This window comes from Phaethon aethereus, assembly GCF_964289735.1.
Source record: "Phaethon aethereus genome assembly, chromosome: 2".
Lineage (NCBI taxonomy): Eukaryota > Metazoa > Chordata > Aves > Phaethontiformes > Phaethontidae > Phaethon > Phaethon aethereus.
Genome location: NC_138582.1, coordinates 161,925,591 through 161,949,414, shown reverse-complemented (window position 1 = coordinate 161,949,414; position 23,824 = coordinate 161,925,591). Strand labels below are relative to the sequence as shown.

General features: G+C 35.9%; 1 protein-coding gene across 2 annotated transcripts in view; it reads right to left on the bottom strand.

The window, feature by feature from the left end:
• LMBR1 (limb development membrane protein 1) overlaps nt 1-23,824 on the bottom strand; it is a gene marked incomplete at its 5' end in the record, with an annotated part of 72,297 nt that continues 48,473 nt past the window's right edge. The window contains 12 exons of one of the 2 annotated variants that reach the window (XM_082015590.1): nt 1-759; nt 3,411-3,572; nt 7,948-8,014; nt 9,441-9,531; nt 9,766-9,839; nt 10,735-10,812; nt 11,044-11,120; nt 11,924-12,004; nt 17,993-18,065; nt 19,195-19,259; nt 22,005-22,073; nt 22,488-22,614. In XM_082015590.1, coding sequence (XP_081871716.1) covers nt 677-759; nt 3,411-3,572; nt 7,948-8,014; nt 9,441-9,531; nt 9,766-9,839; nt 10,735-10,812; nt 11,044-11,120; nt 11,924-12,004; nt 17,993-18,065; nt 19,195-19,259; nt 22,005-22,073; nt 22,488-22,614 — 1,047 coding nt within the window. In that variant the 3' untranslated portion in view covers nt 1-676. The remainder of the gene's footprint in view (nt 760-3,410; nt 3,573-7,947; nt 8,015-9,440; nt 9,532-9,765; nt 9,840-10,734; nt 10,813-11,043; nt 11,121-11,923; nt 12,005-17,992; nt 18,066-19,194; nt 19,260-22,004; nt 22,074-22,487; nt 22,615-23,824) is intronic. The other variant, XM_082015591.1, reaches the window with a different exon arrangement.

Sequence of the window (23,824 nt, the reverse complement as noted above, 5' to 3'; positions counted from 1 at the left end):
TCTATTCGATAAGACATTGTCTGTTTGATAAGACCAGTAAAGCAACCTGGCATTTATAGCTACGAACAGAAAGCTGAAAACACTGGCCTTCCGAGAAAGCTTCGTGACATCAGGCTACGAACAGCCTACTGCATCCAGCATGAAAGAAACTCTGACCTCTACCAGTTACTGTCATTTTTAACACGTTCGTAGTGGAACTCTATCTACTGTCAAGGATACCTACTGCAGGTAGTTTATGTTTCCAGTAAGGGTCATAGAGGGCTTCAAGTGTATCTTTTTTTCTTTTTCGTTTTTTTTAAACCAAGTCCCAAAGTTATTCTTTATAGCTGTGTCTGTATAACACAGGAGGTACTGTGCATTCAAATGGTAGCAGGTTTATATCTAAAGATATGAGACTGTCAACAAATAAAAAGGAATGCATTATTCTCTTCAGCTTCCAGTCTTCAAGGCACCTCCTGCATTAACTTACTGGCGAATAAACAAGCAGACCAAAAGTTCACTGGAAAGAGAAGAATCTGATATACCTAACTCCCTCAAGAAGCACACAGCATCAAAAAACGAGACAAGGTTGGACCCAAATTATCAACAAATAAAATCAATATAAAAATGCTGATGAGATGACAGGAATGCCATGAGGTTGATGTTTTCAGCTCTGTTGATTGCAGGTGATTGTTAATCACAGTGTTTTCTGATGCCCATTCGCAGACGGCTTTGTCTCCGAGTCTCTGGGATTGTTTGACAGATGAAGTTTATCTAATCCTGCAAAACATGACACAATAAGGAAAAACTGAGACTCTCCCATGTTTCACACATACAGCTATTCAAAAGAACACATAGAAACCAAATTCGCCTTCGTGATTGAGGACTTAGCATTTGCTAAAGACCAGAATTGACATTCTATCTCAGGTAAGAGCTACTTCTGGGAAATTCCCTCAGTTGTGTTTTAAGTGAGAAAAGTTCATTACAATGGACAGGCACGGAAACGAGAGAAGCCTAACTTCATGCTAAGAACCGAGAAAGACTTGCCTTACTCTGTCAAACTACAAAGACCAAAGTAAGTACCTAAAATATTTCTTTTATACTATAGCATCTGAGAAGCACCCGTTGCTGATCTTAAGATCATTGGTGATGACCACATCACCTCTCTAAATTGTTTATAAGTCTAATGACATTTTTAGGCATACGTTATTACTAATTTGTCTATCTCCATTTCCAGCTATTTGTTCTTACTGCACAGTTCTCTACTATAAGTGCTAATTAAAGTCTCCCATTCTGCCCCAGGCAAGTAGTTAAACTACTCTTTTTTTGGGGGGAGGTGGGGAAAGATGGTAAATTTAACCATATTTTATTCACAAGAGACATAATGTCAGTCCTTCCTTGCTTGCTACAGTTTCTCTCTGGAGTCTCCTATCAAGTCTCTAAAATTAAGGATCAAAAATGGAAAGAGCTTATTCATTTAGTGTAGACTATATTAAACATTTTACTGAAGAGCTATGACGTACCAAGTTAAATTTCTTGCATCATTGGAATTACAAAATTGACGGCACCAAAAAAAAAATTCCAAAATCTAATCAATTTTGTATTCTTTTAAGTCCCAATATTACATGAACTATTTTGGTCACAAGCATGCAGCAGGAATTTACCTTCCACAAATTAGCTCTGATGCTTCACCAACCTTTAGTCCTCAGTGTCATGCTTTTCAGCACAGGGTAGAAATGAGCATGCGAATTTTGGTTCTCATTCTTTGAATTCCATGCAATAGTTTTTAACAGACACTGTTTGTTATACATAGCATTAAAAACAAACCCCGTTTGTGTCAAGAACCTGCGCTCTTCAGGATTTATAAAACCCTGCTTGTGTCAAATGCAAACTTTTTACCAATTACTTTGCTTCTCAATTTTTTGTCTCCACCACAATATTTACACCAAAAAAAAAAAATTAAAAAAAAAAAAATCACACGATATGTGATAGCTAGAGGCCAAAAAAATCCCTAAAAAATCCACTGGATGATGCCATCCAGTGACCATTATCCTACTACACCTGCATTCTGAAGTTTCTTAATCTGCTTTCAACATAATTTTTATTAAACATTATATCTTTAATAAAGTGCTATGAATTATCAAGATAAATATTTTACATCATTTGCTTTAAGAACGAAACTTTAAAGTTTTACCAGACCTGTTGCTATAAGCCCATGCTGAATGATGTTAATTTATTTTCTTCAGAGCCATTACATTATACAAAGTAATCCCTTTACAGTCAAAACAGTTGCCAAAAAAAAAAAAGATTATGCAAGTCAACTGAAAGAGATGAATCAAGGTCCTCTCATAAAATGACCTTAACTAAAAGCTGGGGGATAATGTCAAATACATCATACTCACATCACTTATCTGTCTCAATCAACAATGGAACTTCTCTGAAAATATTTTCGGCATAAAAATCAATAGACAGATTTACACACCCCTGGCCCACTTAATCTGTTCCCCTGGAGATTGAACACTCAACATCAAAAATCACAGAATGGCTTGTTTTAATCCTTCGCTATCAGCCATTTTGTATTTCCCTATTTAGCAGGTCTGATTTTAACTTAATTGCCACCAGGACAGGTGCACTCTAGGACATGCTTGGATTTTCCACAGCTCTGGAAAGCAGTAACGGTGAAAACTAACGAAAGTACCTTTTAGACACTACAGTCTGAAACTGCAGTTATAAACAAACACTGAAGTTCCACCACTAGTCCTCTCAATTTAAGCAAATACTACTCTAGGGTTCTAAAGAGGTCAGAGCTTCATTAATTAGTAAAGATAAGACATAGTAACAACACAATTCCTAAATATGTACGTTTTATCCTCTTAGTATTAAGTTTCAAGCTTTTCTCCTATGGCCAAGAAACATGAATGCAAAATTTGAACAAAAATTTTGATTCTATCAAGTACAGGTTTTACTTGGTCAGTTACTAAGAGTCTGTATATTCTGTACAAAGATTTTCTGAAGATGTAGTGCTCAAAAAAAAAGCATCACAACAAAGCAGTAAGACCTCCACTAAACTATTTTTAGGGAATTAATAAGTTGCTTTAAACACAAAAAAGCAAATCCAGACACAAGTTGAAGTTTTATTTTGGAATAATTGCTCAGTAGAAATGAGAATGTTTCTGTGCTCTCTAAAAGCTGAAAATCTAACTGCAGATCAGTTAAGTACACACACGTATCATTAAGATCAACATTGTACCTGAGCTCTCAACTCTTCAAAAAAATAACAAAGCTATGTATTCTCACCTTAACTTACAGAAACTTCCACCAAAAAGAGTTTTCTGCAAGTTCTAACAGAACTTTAACAGTAACACATCAAGGTATCAATGCTGGAGAAAGGAAACGTTCAAGTACAAACTAAATGTGCAGTGCTATATTACCTAATGCCTTCAGGAGCTCTTCTCGCACAGCAGAAGTGAACTTTCTCACCAGACATAACGTTGTCATGATAGCAAAGAGCAAGTTGTAAGATAATACAATATAGAAGTTTCCCAGCCAGTTAAACCTTCCAAAGTCTCCAAGCAGATCAAATCTGGTGATTCCTGTTAAAATTGCATTTAAGATTTACATCAAAATCTTGATTAATTTTTTAATGAACACAAAAATTCCATTCTATTACTTTTTACATATGGAAGCAAAATTCTTTCAGACAACACACTATAAGACACATGGTTAAACACACAAGACAATGATCTCAAGGTAATTTTCCGCTTCACTGACCACTATAAAACTGTAAGATATACTTCTAAAAATGTTTCTTAGGTTTCCTAGTAAAATGCTTGAATAATGTGAGTTGAAGTAAATTGTCTATTCTAGATAAGAAATCTGCTTTTATAATTTCAATAAATCTAACTAGCGGGAAAAAAAAAAAAACAGTATTAGTATGAAAGCTGCTTGAATTGTCAGTTTCTATGAAATCCTTACCTATTCCAGAACAGGACGAAATGCACAGTGGGCTTTCTTATTAAAAAATGCAGGTAGCAGAAAGCCTTTCTGTGAGAGCCACAACATCTTACAGTACACACTAAGCCTTTGTAAGTGTTTTTTCCAGAGCCGTTACTTTTGAAACCAGAAGACAATAACTCTAAAAACATCTTTCCAGCTGCAGTTTTTCTCCTAGATCTACCCACCACTACAGCCACAGAACATTTGCACAGAATGAAAAGAGTCTGGCTGAAAGACAGTGCTGACAGGTCTCCTTCACAGTGGACCTCGTAACACTGACTTGGGCTTTGTGCTGATCAAAGGCTAGTCAATCACTAAAGCTAAGTGAGCAAAATTTTTCCAAAATGTAGAAGTGTTTACAAGCGATAGGGTCCACCCCAGAAGGCAGAAGAGGAAGAAACGGGTTGTTCCTTTGCCAGGTCTACATCGAGAACTACACTGAATAAAGGGCAGAATATTGAGATGATACCCAAATAAGAGTTGTCTAGGATTGATGAGCCATTATATTCCAAAAAAAAACCTTCTGGCACAGACGATGTCAGAGTGATGTGTGCTCTCACAGTCAAGACCAAGAGTGCGAAGGAAGGAAGCTTACCTCGCCCCAGAACTAAAATGGCAGCAGAGAACTAGGCAATCCAAAAACAACCCTGACTCTGAAGTTCCTGGAAGCAAGTTTTCTCTCATCTTATTTTGAAAGGGTTTGGGGGCTTTAAGAACTGTGACTTCAACAGTGATAATAAATGGAGACAGAATTAAGGGTAAACCTGGCACTTGCGAATCTCATTGCACCTTGATACCCAAGACTTACAGACAGCTATCACAATGTTAAAAAAAATATGCTTCTTGTACTCAGCTTCAGTCACTTAAAATATGGGAATCAAATTTGGTATCCAAGGAAAACATGGCAAAATGAAGAAAATGAAAAGAAGAAGTTTCAAAGGATAAAGAAAAAAAAAATCACTGAATCTGATCAAAATAGCAAAAGAGGCAGGGAGAAATGTCAAAAAAGCATAGAGGTCTTAGCACAAAAAGAAACCGGTTAACTGAATTAACCAGTAAACAGATGAAGGACAACACACACAGAGCTGCTTTCACACTTGAAGGCCAACAGTGTCCTTAGTGTTTTCAAAGAAGCAGTGTTTTAGTCAGACTGTAGAGCTACAGGAAAATTGAGAAAGTCAGGGTTGAACGTATAGGCTTCCAGACCTTTAAAGGAAAAGAAACAGAACAGGTAGAGCATTGGGTTCTCTGGAAACTAAATAATACTCCTTGACAGAAAGGGGACCAGCAGAATAGCTAGCAACAGAGCAGGCATTATAGGGACAAACAAAAATGAAGCCTGACACTCCTCTTGGAACAGGTGGGAAAAATATTGTCCACAAATTACATTCATTTTCCTCTTACAAATAAATAAAAGTCACTGCTCATCAGAAAAGATCTGATACAGTATTATTTTGTAAGTTTGTGGGAGAAAAGTGTTAAAAAGTTTTTCATCACTTTTGTACAGAAGAAGTGTCTACTCGGCCCACAGAGAAAAAAATTCCCAAGACTGCAATTTGAAAAACTACTCAGTAATTGAACAGAAAGCTACATCTCTAGTGGACACAAACATATATCCAAGGAAGTTGGTGACAATTTACCAAATAAACTATTAAAGAATTATTCAGGTTAAAAAAAGTTACTATATTTTTAGACTGTACATACAAACAAGTTTCAAATCACTATTTACGTAAACCATAGTACTCAAGAGTAGAATTCTAGGAAAACTTTTTTATTTTAGAAAATTCAATTTTGTTTGCAATTCTTTGTTTCTGTATTCTTGACTATTAAGTGCCCTGTCCCAATTTGTTTCTCAGTGGTTAGCAATATGGTGCTGGTGGGAAACATTTCTGAAGGACTACTAAAAGGCTGAAAAGTTCTGGGAATATGAGTTAACTTATTTTACTAAAATAACTTATTTTAGCAAAAACTTTCCTGGAGTCCTAAAAGAATGACAGATTAGAGACATCCACCACCTACACATCTAATGAGAATGCTATGAAACATGTAAAAAATTCTCCTATTTCCATTTTTAAAACTTGAAAAAGGTCAATACATGTATTAGGTATCTTCTGCTTTTTTACCTTTCCCATAATGATAAAGTCTAGTCCCTTCTGTATAGTCTAGAAACTCGCTTTTTTAATAAAGTGAAAAGACTATGAATCTGCTTAACATATTTATTTCTTTTCATCTATTCAGTGCCGGAGGGCGGTAGCATGTAGTGCAACACATGTTGATATTTTTGCAAAGCACCACATGACTCACTGTACTCTAATACACTCTATTAATCCTGTTTGGACAGCTGTGACTGTGCATTTGTTAGCTGTGTGTTAATTGTTCCATCTTTTTTCTTCTTTTATTTATCTCTATGGCAAACGATTCAGGAATTTCATTTGTTAGTCTTTTTTTTAAGTGAGTTTTACCATTAATCTGTTTCCTATGAGACAACAATGCACCCAGCATGTATACTTACTTCCACAGAATCCATTTATTATCAACTGTTAATCTCATCGATCATTAACAATGATTTTTTTAATTTTTTTTTTTTTTTAAGTGATGAATGCAGTAACTTAGTGGACAATACCAATGCTAAAATTCTATTCTAAAACACTAATTTTTCAACATAACATCTTGCTCTAAGTGCTAGAGATGTTTTACTTCTCATCTCTTTATTGTTCTGGCTATATTTTAAAACTGCACTACTTTAAATACTTGAATTATTCTGTTGCATTTTTGTGAAGTTTTACTACTTTATTTTAGTAACTTAAACTTATTAAACTAACTTTAGTTTTTTTAAAACGTGAGCTCTAGAATGTGGAGGTTTGAATCTTAAAATACAAAATGCATTACAGGTTTGGGGTTTTTTCTGTTTGTTGTAGAAATGATCTAGTAAATCTAATAAAACTCATCATCTGCAGATATACACATCATGAAAACATACAATACAGTTTACCGAAAAATATTAACTACTCTTGATTTGACAGTATTCTGGTTGGAAAGAAAATCAACTACAGAACTATTGGGTACATATTACTGGTCTGTGGGCTTGAGCTTAAACTCCTAAATTTCTACTTAAGACTCGTACAGCCCAAGGTGAAGATTTTTGTTTTGTTCCTTTTAATGTTCCCAATGAAATTCACATTAGCTGCAAGTATTCTGCACTACTTAACATGTAAAAGCCTTGCAATCTAACTTCAAGAATTCAAGTGGAAGATTACCTAATTAAACAAAGCGAAGATACAAAACACCTTGTCTTTCCAACTGGTTAAAATAGTTTTTCCACTTCAAATGCCACCACCAGTTCTTAACGATAAAATCAGAACTTCTTCAGTTCTACTATGCTGGATTCCCAATTTTTATATTTGAAAATAGAAGTAACAAAGAATGTAAGCAAATTATGTTAGAGAAAATGAAAGTAGCCCGCTATCATTGATAAAAAACCTGATTAAGAGTCATTAACCGTTTTTAAAGACATCTGCACTCAACATTATCTCAAATTTATAGTTGGAATCCCCAAATGTATATCTCCACAAAAACTGAGCACTGTAATTTCACAGTGAACATGAAACTTTTTTATACTGCCCTGAACAAGCAGTCTCCATGTCTATTCTTCTCACCATCTCTTTTAAACCAAAGAAGTTTAAAATCCAACCTACCTTTTTAAAAGAATATAATTTCTAGAAAATGCTTAGCATCTTTTTTTAGAATGTATGTTCTGCAGTTCATATATAGGTAGAATGTATGTTCAACAGCTCATGTTGGTATAGAAGAGGCGGCCACACATACATGCTCCTTCTATTGAAAGTGATGGAAAATTAAATACACAGTATGAAAGGTACAGCTACAGGCTGTTCCTTTTTCTTTTTTTTTTTTTTTTTTTAAACTCAGTTAAACATCCTTTATTACAATGTTTTATGCTTCCATTTCACTTACCCAGTGTCCTTGACATCACTGGCAAAGCAGAGCTCAGCACCAAGATTGAGACACAGTTTCCAATGATCTGTTTGAAAATGACAAACAGCATTTAAATTATAAATGGTATTGCTGAAGAAAAAAAAGGAAAAAAAACAGAAGTCAAGATGAAAAAGGATTCCTGAAAGTTACATTCTTCAAATGGAACCTAAAGCAATTTACAATAACATATTTCTGCACACTTCTCCATATGGTGTTACACAAGATGATCCAAGAGAAGAGTAAAAAAAAAAAATCAAATATGTAATCATTTCCTTTTAATCAAAGTGCTACGTATGCTTAGATTCAAAATAATTCAAAACTACCATGTTGTAAGGATCAGCTGTTTACTTAATTCTTGCAAACTTCTTATAAAAGAACCATTCCATGGGAATAGATGACTGATACATCAGCTTAAGCTTTGTATGTAACTGCTTGCAGGATTAGCATTATTTAAAAAATTACAACAAAGAGCTTCCTTTCAATTGAATGCCTGCTGACTACTTTAAAGAGTATGAAAAAATTCACAGCTGTTAGATTTTACTCTAGTTTTTGTGAAGCTTTTAAAAAGAGTAATTGAAACTTTCTCTCACAAGGGATCACTTTCTTCAGCTCTAATTCTATCAGAATTCAGAAGAAAAAAATACAGAAAACTTCTTAAAAGTAGGTAGATATTTGTGCATTCACTATTTATTTTTATGCTATTCCTGATGTACTGTAAACAAACAATAGAAAACATTAAGAACATTCCAACTCCCTACTACCTACCATAACTATTCTATGTGTTTACCTATTTTCTCACTTCCAACAATTTATGATAAAAATGTCTTTATCCATTATTTTAAAACAAACCAACCAAACAATGAAACACGTTGAAAAAATAATTAAATTCAACATCTGTTCCGTGATTACTGATCACCTCCCCTGGTCAGCTGTGGGAATATTTTTCCAAAAACCTAAGCATGTTCCTCCACATTAGGTAACAGCATTTGTTATTCTGAAGCCAGGGCTAAATTGTGGAAAGTCAAATTAGCCTCAGACTGCAATAGCTCTCCTCAGTCTTAGTTTAATTATTCAAATTTGAATTACTTTGTCTGTATTACTTCTAGCAACCAAGTTCTTCAGATTTCAAACAAGGTCCCTGAAGTACAGTTAGCACAATCAAAGTTACTCATTAGCAATACGTTTCCTTTGAAAAAAGTTCTTTCACTAGCTTTTCTATAGCTAGTTAACAAGCTGTGCTATTCCCAGCTTTTTACAAGTGAATGGATGCCATCCAAACTAAACAGAGCACATCCTTTTTCCCACTCATTCAGCATTTTGAAAATCTTCCAGTTTGTGTTTACGCAGCTTACAAACAAATACTGATCACTGCAAATGAGCCTTTCAGGGTAATTACTAACTAAAAGAGTCAGTTTGTCTTGGGTGGCAAGAAAGAGAAGAGGGGGCCATCACCATCACAGACTTTACCTTACCTTTGTCATAGTTGTGTCATCCTTCCTGGGAGTGAAATTTTCAAAAAAACGAAGACTGTAGAAGCCGACGACAGAGGATACCATAAGATAGCTGTGAGAATCAAGGAAAAAGGAACCTCCAAGGAATGCAAGTTTCACTCAAGTTCTCAGCAGTCTCCTAAAAGTCTTAAGAACCAAAGAAAAAAAAACAAAAACATTTCGAGTGCTTGAGAAGGACTGACCTATCTCTTTCTTCTTTCCAGGCAAGTGTCTTAGTAAATTGCCAATGTCCCAGAAAACTAGACAGAATACTTGTTAACAGACTGAATTCTTAAAGAAAGGATACAAAATCAAAATGATTTCAAGTGCTGCTCCCACAAAACCAAAGGTGGATAGGGAGGCATTTCCTATTCCAGGCCCCTACAAGGAGAAAAACACTTTGCATAATTTAGTAAGATACATGCAATTGTTCATAAAGTTAACTTCTACCAGGACCAAAAAACAACCACACAACAACATCTTGCATGAAATACAGCCTTTTCTCAATTCAGTACTTAAGGGGTATTCCAATGTTTTAACCTGCAAGTCTCCCATCCTATGCAATTGCATCACTTGGCTTTCAAACTCAAGTGAAATGTATTACTAAGACAGTAAGTATAATGATTCACATTTTATGCACACTGCATTGACCCACCATGCTGCATTTTATATATACTCCATTACTTTGGAAACTAAAGTAAGAGGTCTCAAAAGAAGACACTTCTAGATGTTCGCAATACCACAGGCAGAGCTGCCACCACCCCTAAATATCTTTTATAGCTTTGCAAGCTCATATACAGCTATAAAGAGGGGAAAGCATTACCAAGTGAATAAAAAACCTCTTATAATTAAAGACACTACTACTCAATCAGCTGTTCTTTACTTTCTTGAAGTATTTTTATCATAAAGGAGGAAAAAATGTCATGTTTTGTAAGAACACAAACACAAGACAGGCTTTTCATACTGGTTTTTAACATAGTTTCTGAAATTGAACATTTCTAGATCTAGAAAGTAGGAGACGTGTAAAATGCAAACTCCAGACTGCTGATTTACTTTACTCAATCACTGTGTCTTTATAAAGATTCTGGACTAGTTTTGTTAAGAACTCACTAAAACATGACATGTAAAAAATGTTTATGTGTGCACAAGACCGAAATCTAGAAGGTTGAGGCTCATTAGTTTCAATGTTATTACAGCAGAAGTTCTCACCTGCACTTTTGTAAGGGCCGCAAAGCATTACTAAAGTTACAAAAATCATAAGAGAAGTTTACTTTACCCCTGATCCCTTTGGCATTGCAGTCTCATCAACCAACAGGTAAAGAATGTTGAGAGCAACTAACAGGACTGAGATGGACTATAAAGAAGTAGAAAGAGCCTTGTTATTTAAAAGTATTCCACATTTTTAAAACGTATACATCTATCCTCACCAGATTTCATAATGTTCTTTCAAAATGGTCAAGAAAAGAATACCCCGCTTGTTGCTTAAAGACACATCACTCAAAAATTTTAAAACTATTCCCCCAAATGACCACAGAATTCTTCATTCTTTTTGCTAGGCAAAAAGAAAAAAAGCAAAAATTCTTACTGTCTCGATCAGTAGCAATATCATAACAGCTGGATAGACTAAATTCCTTTCCCAAGCAGAAGCTTTTTTCCGCCGTTCTGTTCAGAAGAGAAAAACAGAAGCTTAATTCTGTAGATCATCTTAGATTAAAACAAGTAAAAATCATTCAGCTATTTATAAACTCGTTATAAGTAACAAAAGTAATGTTATCTTGAACCAACACCAACCAGCTTGTAAAAATACCCACCCTGAAGAGCTATACAAAGTAATGCCAAAACCATGAAGCCTCTTTAGAGAAAAGGCTGAGGAGACATACAGAAGTAGATTTTTCTTTCTTGTTTACAGGCATGTTTCACCACATCTTTTTCCCCGGCATACAGCAGTTTTGCAAAGTTTAAATCATACTGAATTTAAAAATATGCTGTTTACATGGCTATTTTCGTGCAACCTAAAGGGACAGAAGAGATTTTCATGTATTTAAACAGTATTTTCCTGTTGAATGGCTGCTGTTACCAGAAGTGTCTTAAACACAATTTGACCTCTACAGAGATAATTCAAAAACAGAGGGGAAAGTAATGTCTTAGATTATCCCAAATAATCACATCATCATATATGAAAAGACCATGCCATTGAGCTCCATGCAAGGAAGTTAAGAATGGTAGACTTTCTCTAAAATTATGTTAAAAAAATCACACTCCCTACTTAAATTTGTTTGTTAGAGGGGTACAACAATTCCATGTGATGTATTTGTAGAAACTACAATTTGAAAGGACTTCAAATGCACAAATTTGGTTAAGAACAAACTGGAATCAATCAAGTGACTGCTACAAGCTAAACAGAGCATATTAAGGTCATTTAATGAACTCCAATCCACATGAAACAGTAGGAAAAAAAATATTACCTAGATTCGTTTTCTTGCTTTTCACTTTTTCAAGCTCCCGTTCCAACTCTACTGTCTGGTATTCCACTGCGGAAGATACACCTTTTGAAACAGAAGATAGTATTTTCTTTTGGATGAGACTAACTATAGTACTGTAAAATGCATTTGTGGCTTTAAACTGCAGGTGGTTTTTTTGAGGGTCTTCAACTTTTTGAAAAACAGGGGGTTAGACAAGAACCCTCTAATTCTGTCTAACCAGAGGAGTTCAACACATCAGAGGTTTCACAGGGTGACCTTCTGCGAACCCTGCCTATTCTGTTGACCAGCTGCTGCAAGAAGTAAAAGAACTGCTACTGCTGAATTGTGGCAAAGCTCAAAAAATCAGTTATGGTGTGGCAGCCTAACACAGGATATCTCAAATGCCTCATTCTTGTATCTTTATATAATTCACAGATCAAGATCTAAAGAATCTCTGGATGCCCTTCAAGAGCATTATTGTTTAACAACTTAAAGACAAAGTGGGTCTTTGCCTCCAAACTAACGAAGCTGGTGTCTGGACCTCCAGTTTCAGCTTCTGCCTCTCCCTGCCCTTCCCCAGTCCTTTTTACTCAAGCTCCATTTCCATACTGCTGACCTGTTTGTTGACATACTTTCTGCTCCCATCAGTTTGCCCGATTTGTCAGTCTCTCCATGCTGCAGAGCTCCCTCTGACACCACAGTCAGATCTTCCTTACAACCACCCATGAGACCTTATTCTTTCCTTTTTACAGTTTACAGCATATGCTTTCACTGTTGTGCAACTCCTCAAACTCTCATCTCTACACCAGCTCAAAACGGACAACCATAATATTAATTCCTCTCTCCCTTGCTAATTTTCTGCCTACAAGTTGCTCGGCAACACTTCCTCCTATCCCTACATGGGCTCTAGGGAACTCAGCCCATTTTTCCTCTTTATCCTTTTTCTCATCAACCTCCCATTCTCTTCCAACCACCCATCTTTTCCAGTGCGAGCACGCTGTGGTTTCTCTCCTTGATTCCAGTTCCTCCTCAAACATTGCACAGTGTTCAAGTAATGACACAGTTCTAAAATGCTGACTAGAGAACTGCTGTTTCAGTTCTGATCTCATTATTTCTACTTTAGCTTTTACTCTTTGCAACCAAACTGGAAATATTCTTCCCAGGATAAGTTAGAAACACTCTCCACTCTCATCTTTGCCCCACTTGCATCCCTTTTATTTCTGAATAATCTCACCTGAAAATAAGGTAAGAGGGCTCATTTTTTCCCTGTCTATTCCAGGCCAACCTCACTCTGCAAAAACACTCTGTGGCAGTGACAGTTTAAGGTCTTAATAAACCCTAAGTCCTCTCTGTTATCTTCTTTCTTGATTTACATTGACACCCTTCACCTGTTGGCCATTCCCTTACCCACAGCCTCACCTCTGATTGCAGGCTAACTTGTAATAGCACCATGTTCCAGACACTTTTTTTTAAATACTCCTAATAAATTTCTATGAGATTAATAGGCTTTTATCTCATATCTTGATCATTTGCATACAAAAACTAAATAGCACTTGGATTGCTGGCACACCAACACTACTCAGTAGTCCAGTCTCATTATTTCCTTATTTTCTGTTGTCTGCTCATCCATCCAGCAATCTCAGTACAAGATAAGAAGGCAAATTTCTTATCCCATCCAGCCTCCACATTCTCCATATTCCAGCACAGTGAGGTCCTACCTGAAATTCAAGATATACAAGAGTATTTCTTGGACTTTTTTTTTTTTTTTAAACTTAGTCTCTTTTTATTTCAGGGTATTAATACTGATCTGTTTGATGCGGTCAAATTATCAATGAGGCATCCAACTGCTTCAGAAATTAATTTTTAAATGTTTAATTACATGCTTCTTTCACACACATTTTTGCATATAACACGTAACCTCTGTGCTATGCCTAAACGTTTATCTTTTATATCAGTATATGTGGTAATATTTACAGGGCTTCAAATATATAAATATCTCAATTCCCAGGACTAAACAGTAATACCTACAAATGCTGGTTTGTAACAACTTGTATTCACTTGAAGTACCTGCAATACGAACATTAGTTTAATTTGTCAATGTTTTTTTAAATAAGTAATCATAATATGGGAGGGTTAGAAAAAGTTGTGGTTTTTTTAAAAACACAAACAAATCTCAGTATCATTATAAAAAAATAAGCTTTTGTACTGATGCATCCCCTCTGAAAAAGGTACAGAACATCTGTGTTATGGAATTTCTAATTACTACAAGTTGAGAAAAAGGATAGGTCAGTGGAAAAAGTCTCAAGTACTTTAATGGAAGTAGTTGAAAAAATAAGAAACATAAGTTAGCATTTGACATCTTCTTCTTCTCCATAATTGATTTAGGGGTCTCTGAGGAAAAGCTTTGTTCAAGATACATGTTTCCTCCCCTCAATATAAAGATCCAGAGCTCAAAACACTGATATTCATGGAGTCTTTCCAACAAAGTCAGTGTGATCACATTAGGTCCCTAAGAGACACTTCAGTAGACATTCTGAATCATATTTAAGTGCTGTGGTAGTTCCTCCTTAAAAATAGTAGCAAACAACAGGTTGCTGTACAAAAGGATATTTTACAAGAGGGGAAGACAAAGTTTCAGATCAGTCAAAAGAGTATTTGAAAAGGATGCAGCTAAATTCTTAAAAGCTCTATAACATTAGCTTTATTTCAAACACGCACAAAGTTCAATGTCAGCGCTGTCTAGCCAATAAATCAAATTGGTAGACGAGACTTGTTTGGACTAGCAATGAAAAGTTAGAAGGGATTCTCCAAGAAAGCCACAAAGCAGCTCATTTAAGGTCAATTTAACGGTATTATTCTGTTTTTCTTCCAGCCCCGACATAAGATTTCAGTACCTCAAAGGAAATTGTAAGAGTATCTATTTGCATTCCCCCTAGGTGATTGGCAGTTCAACACCAATTAGTTCAAAATTACACTGTTACTAGCGTGCAATAAAAACAACACCTTTCATCTTTCTTACATAGGTAAGGATACCTTCAGAGCCAATAACTTTGATCAAGTAAGTATTTTTGATCCTACCCCACCCGTCTCTTTGGATTCAGGAAAACTAATAGCTGAAGGCAACTTTTTTCTTTTAATATAAAAAAGTCCCAGCTTTATTCTTCACTGTAGGAGTGATGTGGGTACTGAAATATAATACACTGGAAACAAACATTTTCCCAAAGCCCAGTATCTCTTCAACAGATAAAAATACTAGGGCAGATAACATGATCAAATTTTTCCCTCCCTCCTCCTCTGATTTTCAGTGATACACAGTAGACATCTGTGAAGGAAGAAAATTAGTTTCTGCAAAGAAGATATGCAGTTTCCCAGTTAGATTTATTTTCAATTATGAAGACCTTTATAGAACACTATCAATTGCATCATCACCCCAACACTTACATCTATGCGAATCAAGAAGGGCATCAGCTCACACAGCTAAACTTTTTTTTCTCCTCTGAAAACAGAGGCTTTACCCAGCCTATTCAGTGGGAACAGTGATTCATGCTACACCCTTCTTATGTCCAGGCATTGTCTGAGGAAACATTAATTAGGACAGGGCAATGCAGTGCTAGGAGTGTGATAGCAAATATTCTACCGATCAGCATTGACAATCATCAATTATCACTTAATCCTGTGCTCTGGTCCTCTTCAGTTTTAATAAAAATTCAACTCTTTCGTTTATATATATAAATGGAATATGTATTTCAGAACACTTTACTGCAAAAGTCTCCACCAGGGTTACTTAAGCACATATATTTCCACTACCACAACTGTGGAAGAGTTGCAACAGCCATGGCACAGGAATTGTGCAGCCTAATATATATGCTCTGATACAGCAAGAAAAATACTTACACAATCTATGTGTTAAGTCACAGATTACGGCCTCTAACATCACAGCATGATTTGCTGATGTAATTAGCACCACACGCCCATTTGTACATGTCCTTAAAAATTGCATAATCATGACAAGCATGAGTCTCCATAGTTCTGGCAAAAATGGTACCTATTTTTCTGGCATAATTTATATATATTAGAAAGACTTCTGGCAGAGAAGATGAAGCTTTCCATGCTTGCAACATAAATGAGAACCATACTTAAAATTACTTAAATAATCACTCTCAATCTTGCAGAGTATCTTCTCGTGCATATAACATATTGCCCTCCACCTACATGCTATATCCACGTTTAGATTTTTATTTGCTTTTCAGCTTAAGCCCATTAATTTTCTCTGTACAACAAACTATGGGTTTTCAAGCATTCCTTCAGATGGTGGTGTCAATACCATTCCCTCAGCATGTCAAAGAGAATAATTCAGTTCCCTCTCCTGTCAAAGGACATTTAAGCCCCACATCTTTCACCGCTCAAGAGCAGGCTGGTGAGAGCTCTGTGGAACATGAGTGGGTTGCAGTTCCACCTTACGTTGAATACTAACCAATTCGCTGAAAGAGAATCCAGCCTTTCGGCTAGTGTTTAGGGGAGCCACCTGTTTAGGGGAGCCACATGTTCTAAATCCAGAGCCAATTAACAGATGCCAAGAAACAGAGTAGTTCCACCTCAAGAGTGATATTACTAAATCACAATATAAAAAACTATTGCATAGACTTCTACGCAGAAAAACAGCAGACAAGGACCTAAATAATCACATTCTCCACTTGAATAGTGGAAATCACTCTGCACTAGTTCTGATAGATACTTGAATAACTATTGGGTCGTTTTTCTGTATCACTTTTCTTGTACATAAGCACAATCACCATGACAACATGAAATATTCAGTAACAAATATTTTACAGTTGCTAGCTAACATCAAACACACAGAACAATTATAATTACCCCATCACAGCTTCAAAGACATTCACTGCATGCACCTTTTTGTGTGTCTGTATGTGTATGCTATATATGCGTATCAGTATAAAACCTAAGCTTCCAAAACAGCTTACTTTTAAACTGAAACCTTGGCTGATTTTAGCATGAAGAAGTCACTACTCCTCCACAAATTTTAAATGCTGCAATAAAGACGACCACCATGATCTACTGTTATCAGAGGTACTTTCCCTGACCAAGCAACTTCGAAAAGAGACTTACTGAGACTTGAAAGAAGAAAAGATTGAGATATATGACAGAAGACTGAAGAGTAAAAGAAAGGCAGGAAATGAAGAAAATTGAGGCTAAAATAAATCATAAGACAACACAACAATGGATGTGTCATGACATGAATATTCTTTGGTTTTCCAACCTGAAGCAATTGTATAAATTGTGGATGGATGGCTTATCCATGCAGTTAAAGTGATTCAGAACCGAATTTGTATAACATGATTTCCACATTTAAAGAATTGATCTATTTTCCTTAACTGGTGCCTGCCATGCTGCAATACTCTTAGAAGCCAAAGCTTCACACTGCTTTTGAAATATTTCAAAACAGAAACACCTAATCAAGAAGTGCAAAATTGTAATACTAAATACAAGAAAGAAACATTTGTATTAATTATTCACTGTAATTACTCATTAACAGAATTACTAAAATTATTGTATTCATCAAATAGCACCTAGAATATAAAAGACTGCTCTTATGTTTACTGAATTATTACCTAAGATTCCAAATAATAACGAACTGAAATAAAAAAAAATACTCAAAAAACACAACTCATAATGCAGAAAGTTGAGCCTCTTGCGAATATAAGTTCATTGTTCTTCAGACAAGGCTAAAATACAGTCATTTACCAATCCAAACTATTTTGCAGTAAGGGTGGTGGGTTTGTCAGCCACTCAATTTGCCTTCTCAGTCTCAGAATATTCACATATTAGAGCTGATGAACATGTTAAAAGCAAAACCAAAGCAAACCACACACACAAAAGCCAATCTTGAACACCGCAGTGAGCAATGAAATGTAAGCCTGTAACGCTTGTTACATACAAAGATGTTGAAATTTTCTATTTTGAGAGAAGAGGCTATGTAACTGTGAGATCCACAGTAATGACCAGAACCACTCTACTCTAAACACCATACTTGAAGCAGTACCAGAACAAGCATACCATTAAGCCTCCTCTGAATTGCTTCTTCCTCTAAAGTGATGATATACATCTGCTCATCTAGGTCTTCAAGGATCTGTATTTGGAAACAGAAACAATGAACTGAGTAACAGTCAACTGTGCTAATCTAGTCAGGTTTGTTTTGTTCTAGTACACTATATTTTAAATATATAATCTACAAGTTCACAATACTGACACAAGTAAGAACTCCACAAAGGATTATTACATTCTGTTGCAGATCTACTTCTTTACTGTAAGCAAACTTTCTGTTAAGTTTTCTTCTCAGGTTAAAGCTCTTACATTCAGTTTCAATCTAAAGAGACTTAGGGAACAGAGGAAGGGACAGTGCATCTGACCTATATTCAAATCATTTCTAAAGGGAAAAAAAAAATAACAACCTATCAACCTTCACACTCAATTTGATTTAAATAAAAATAACTGCAGATTTTGAAAGAGTATGTTAAAAAGTGACTTCACATAAGCCAGTATTTCAAGCAAATATAAATTGCTATTGGAAGCTATACCGAAATAAATGAAGTCTGTCTACCTTACTATCAGGTGCTTTGAGTTTAAAGCTTACAGATACCATAGCACTATATATTTCCTTTGTATTTTCAGGGTTGACCTAATGAAAAGGAATGCAAGACCTAAGTGCACCCAAATTTTAGCAAATAACAAACTAATAAATGTGACAGCAAAGTCACCAGAGTACTTGCACACGGTACAAACTTCTCCCTTCCCTCAAAGCATTCAGTACAAAAACAGTTAGAGTATTTACATGTAGGTGGTTGGTCTTACATTTCACCCATCTACATGTACCCCCAGGTACCCTTCTTGTCATCCAGCCTTAGTTTAGTTTTGTATCCTTTGCTCCTGAATTCAGAACAAGCCCAGACTTTTCAGGCGTTTAAGACAGACATAATAGGTAATGCTGCCAATAAATATTAATACTAGTAACAGTTATATAAATTGGAAAATCAGAGGAAGTCAATATGATTTTAAAAAAAACAAACTTTTTCTGTGGAAGAAAACAGGCTTTTGTGGTATACAAAAAGTTTAAACAAGTACATAAATATTGACTATAGAAACTCTGATGAACTGAAGAGAGAATTATGTGGAAGTGCAAGCATTCTAGAAGAAAGTACCCTAATGCCATTCTACCTTCTAACAGATAGCACATGAGGACAGATTTCTCTAACACTTACTGTTGGCTTCACCAGCAGTTGACCCATTACTGTAAACATCCGTGAAAGTCCCACTGGCGTGCATACTGCAGAGGAAGAAAGATTATGCAAAATGGTGATTTGTAAGTCAAAGACCGATTTTTATTTGGACATTCAACGTGGTATTCCACATATAACCAAGTATGGTTTTGAAGAGAACTGCAAGAGCTAGAAACTCCAATACAAACTTTAAAACACATTGCTATCATAAGAATTTTGAACAAGACAAGCATCCTTCCCCTCCAAAAGCATAACTCTGAAATCTTGTCAACAAGGAACACCATATGATCAGGTATCTTAAACTTGCTTAAGTAATTATCTATTCAAAGTATGTGGCACCAAAGGCTATGTCTACACTTGTAAATTTAGCAGTGCCAGGATACATTCCTGGGCATTAAGACTTGATTGTCTACACCAATAAATTGCTAGAACTATCCCTAGCATGATTTGCCCTGGGCCAGTTAGCACCTTCCCAAACAATTCCCAGGTGCAGTTCTGGAGTTCATGCAGACTAGAAACCATTATCATGAGGCAATACATACACAGCCACCTTCTGCAACCTACAATATCATGGATGGAACAACAACACTAGTTGGCCACAGCACTGGAGAACATCTCAAGCACATTTAATCTATTAGCACAAGTGCAGCTGTAAGGTAAAGAGATCATGAAGCTGCTTTGCTCAGAAAGTTATACTGCAACTTTTCTATGAAATAACAATTGGTCCTTTTTGATCGTAGCCTGTGATGGTTTCCAGGTATGGTGCATCTATGTTTACATGTATAGGTTGCATATATGTTTATATGTATAGGTGGGTGTTGGTCTCTTCTCCCAAGTAAGTAGTGATAGAACAGAAGGAAATGGCCTCAAGCTGCACCAGGGAAGCTTTAGACTAGATACTAGGAAAAATTTCTTCACTGAGAGAGTGGTCAAGCATTGGAACAGGCTGCCCAGGAAGGTGGTGGAGTCACCATCACTGGAAGTCTTCAAAAAACGTGTAGACATGGCACTTCGGGGTACGGTTTAGTGGGCATGGTGGTGTTGGGTTGACAGTTGGACTTGATGATCTTAGCAGTCTTTTTCAACCTTAATGATTATGTTTTTGGACAGAAAGGCTCAAACCATGATCATAGAAAATTATTAGTAAAAATCAATAGTTTAGGAAGAATAGCCTTCAAATACTGAAGTGTGTAGAAGATAGGAGATGGAAGGAATCTGTAACAGCATAGATGAGGATAAACATTTATACTTTCCATTATAATCAAGCAGCATTGTCAAAAAAAAAAAAGGAGAAGCACACAAGATTTTGTAGTGAGGATTACATTTGTTTATATTAACTAGTGTTTCACTATGACTACTATGTATTACAGGAAAACTAAGTGTTCAAGAAGGCTAACTTAAGCTAGTCTTCCTTTACTACAGAGGAAGCCTGAAGGAAAAGGAGAAAAGAGAAAGGAAGCAATGCTCCAAATTACCACTGCAGTAAGACTTATTCATACACTGCTTCAGCAATTAGCCAGCTGAAGATCTAATGAAGCTCTACCCCAGCACCTAATACTTTCCCACTGCTGCATGCTGCCCTTTCAGCTACACAGATATAACAGTTTGGAGGGCCTTAAATAACTTCGGTGGTTTGCTTGTACAAATTACAAATAACTCTTCCAAAAATTGAGATTTAATCCCAATTATTTGGGTGAACTGGTTTACAATAGCCCCAGAACACACCGTGTTTTCAGCCCTGCTGAAACAAACTGCAAGACAAATGTAGGAAGTTTGTAAGCCAACTTTGCCATTAAACCATTCTGCAACTGTTGTGAATCACACTCTTGAACAGCCTATGTGAGACATTCAGAAGCACTTTTTTTTTATATTTCCCTCCCACCTCCCTCAATTAAAGAGCATTTAAGAATCTCTGCAGACAGAGAACTGAAGGAGACTCACCAAGGTCTCTGCAAGCAACACTTTTCAGGAACAGATAGGCTTAGCTTTAAGGAAGTTTCAAATTATCCTTCCCCACCCATTCTCTACAGTGAGAGCCCTGTAAGTGTTAGCTGTAAACCTATGAAGCCTGGAGAACAGGTGAAACCATGATAATCTTGAAGTGAGATGTTCTGTCCCCCTCTCAGCAATTTTCTAGAAATGGTGGAGCTGAAATTATAAGTGGGATTTGGAGCCTTCCATCATCTTTCTTATCCCCCAAACATGGATGACTGAACTCTGGCTAGGGCCAGCTGGTATAAGGTTGGGGGTTTTTACTGCATTTGTTTTATATGCAATCATATAACTGACCTCCAGACTGACCAGATACCAGTTTTGTAATTATGAAAGCTAACTGCACTGTGTTCCAATTTCTGTCTATACGGGAAGATTTTCAGTTAAAAAAGAAGGGTCATTTACTGAATATAGGACAAACTAAGTGTTCCAAAATAACTTTCTCTCCATACTACTGACTTCCTGCAGACATTTCATTTAAAAATTGTGTTTTTCTTTGTGGAATAGAGTCCCTATTTTTCAAATACTTGCTTTAAAAAGTTAAAAATTGTCATTATTTTTGGTGAGGTGTGATGTTCCTCAAAACCTGAAAGTGTAAGGTAACATTTTTTCCAAAAGTTTCAGAACCTAAACCTAACAAATTTACATCTAAATTTAAACTTGAGTGAAAATAAAAAATAAAAAAAAACCCATAAAGTTTTCCCACACTCAACTTTCACAGTGAAATACAGTTTCCTTTAATCTTAAAAAAAAAAATTAAAAAATCATTCATCCTTTGGAATATTCAGGAAAATACTTACACAGAAGTAACAAGCATCCCATCAGTGATATACAGGAATATAAATACGGGAGGTAGAATTCCCAGAGGTCTGTAAAGAAAATATTGAGCACAGTCTTAGCTTATCACAAATAGGCTACTTATGTCACAAACACAACTGAATTAACTTTTCTTAAGTGTTCAAGACTGAATGATTGTATTTTCAAGCATAAACTAAGAATTAGTTAATAATCCTGCAGGCAACTAAAGTACTTTAGCTTGAAAAATATCTTCAGGTTTTATCATTTAAGTCACTTGTTTTAACATACCTCGTGTCCACATAAGCATGGAACTTCTCAGCATGCTAAAAACAGATTTAACAGAAAAAATGGCATTGACTAAATTAATACAGTTTCTTCACAGCCTATGCAATACTCACATAGCATTTACTAGAAATACATTTAATTGAAAGCATCCATTTCCGTAATTAAAATTAAACTAGTGTGGTGTTTTTTAAATTCCATACCATACAAAGACTCCATACTGGCAGCATCATTGTCTATGAGTGCTGAAGCAACCCATACAATTCCAAGGATAAGCAGTGCAAGAAGAATAAGCATTACAAGGGTTTCCAAAATGCGTGCTCTGATGCCCTGTGGGCAGAAGATGGGAGAGGGAGGAAAGAACACAGACAAGAACTTTGAATCAGGTATTTTCAAGCATAAGAAAAATACAAATAAATAGCAGTTCCTTCTTTCTGAATATATACTCACATTTTATCATGTCCACAACAGCATAACATGTAATACACATCTAAAAGGCAGTGCATAAAAAAGGAAGTACTTATGGCTTTATAGTGCCCAGATTACGTTTTCCCCCCCTTAAAACCGCAAAAATGTTTTAAATTGCATATGCCTTACAGTTCTCATTAATCTCATTATTCCATAAAGTATTCTTTATACCATATGATTTTGCTCAAGCTTTTTTAAAAGATGGATTACTTTTCTAATACTTTCAGCAAAGAAAGTGGATTAGCAAATTTTTATCTATGATTCCAATCAAGGGAATGGAAAGCCAATTATGGCAAATAGCCAAATGGCCCAGCAAGCATTAAACCCTGAGCAGGTACAATGCACCAATTTAGTTAAAATACATTCTTCAACTGCAAAGTGCTTCTGCACTGTTCCTCGCAGTCTTCAGAGCCCTCAAGCGTACGGTGGGAGTACTGCTGGCTCTCAGCCTGCCCACACACTGCTGCTGCCGCATCCATGGCCTCCCATCTTTGCGAGTTCCCAGCTGAATGAAACACGTACTCCTTGCTTACAGCACACACAAATCACAGGCCTACAAGCTCATAGATCATAGCACTTGCTCCTGAGTTGAAAAATGTAACTACGCTCTAAGTGTTAGACTTGCAAATGTAAATATACCAAATAACACACAAAATCATATTTTTTTTTTTACTGGTGTTTTAAACACTAAATTTAACTACTTTCAAGAAATAGAGCTATTGGGATCCTTTCTTCAGACATCCTTACCATTAAGAGACCATCACATTGCTGTTCACATAACAATTTTAGTTTTCTTTTTCTTCATTTGCCAGTATACATCTCCACAAGAAAACCCAAACTTGTTTCTCACCCAGGTTCACACCAACTTGAGCATATGAAAAAGTCTACCTGACTGAAAAACCTACCATTGAAAAGTCTACCTTATAGTAAAAAGCAGAAAGTTTGGTTTACTTTATTGTTTGACTACTTTTATCACCTCTTCCCTCACTGCTTAATACAAGAGGGTAATCTTTACATGACATTTACACTGGAAATTATGGTCCCTACGTAACCACTGCATCCAGTCATGAAC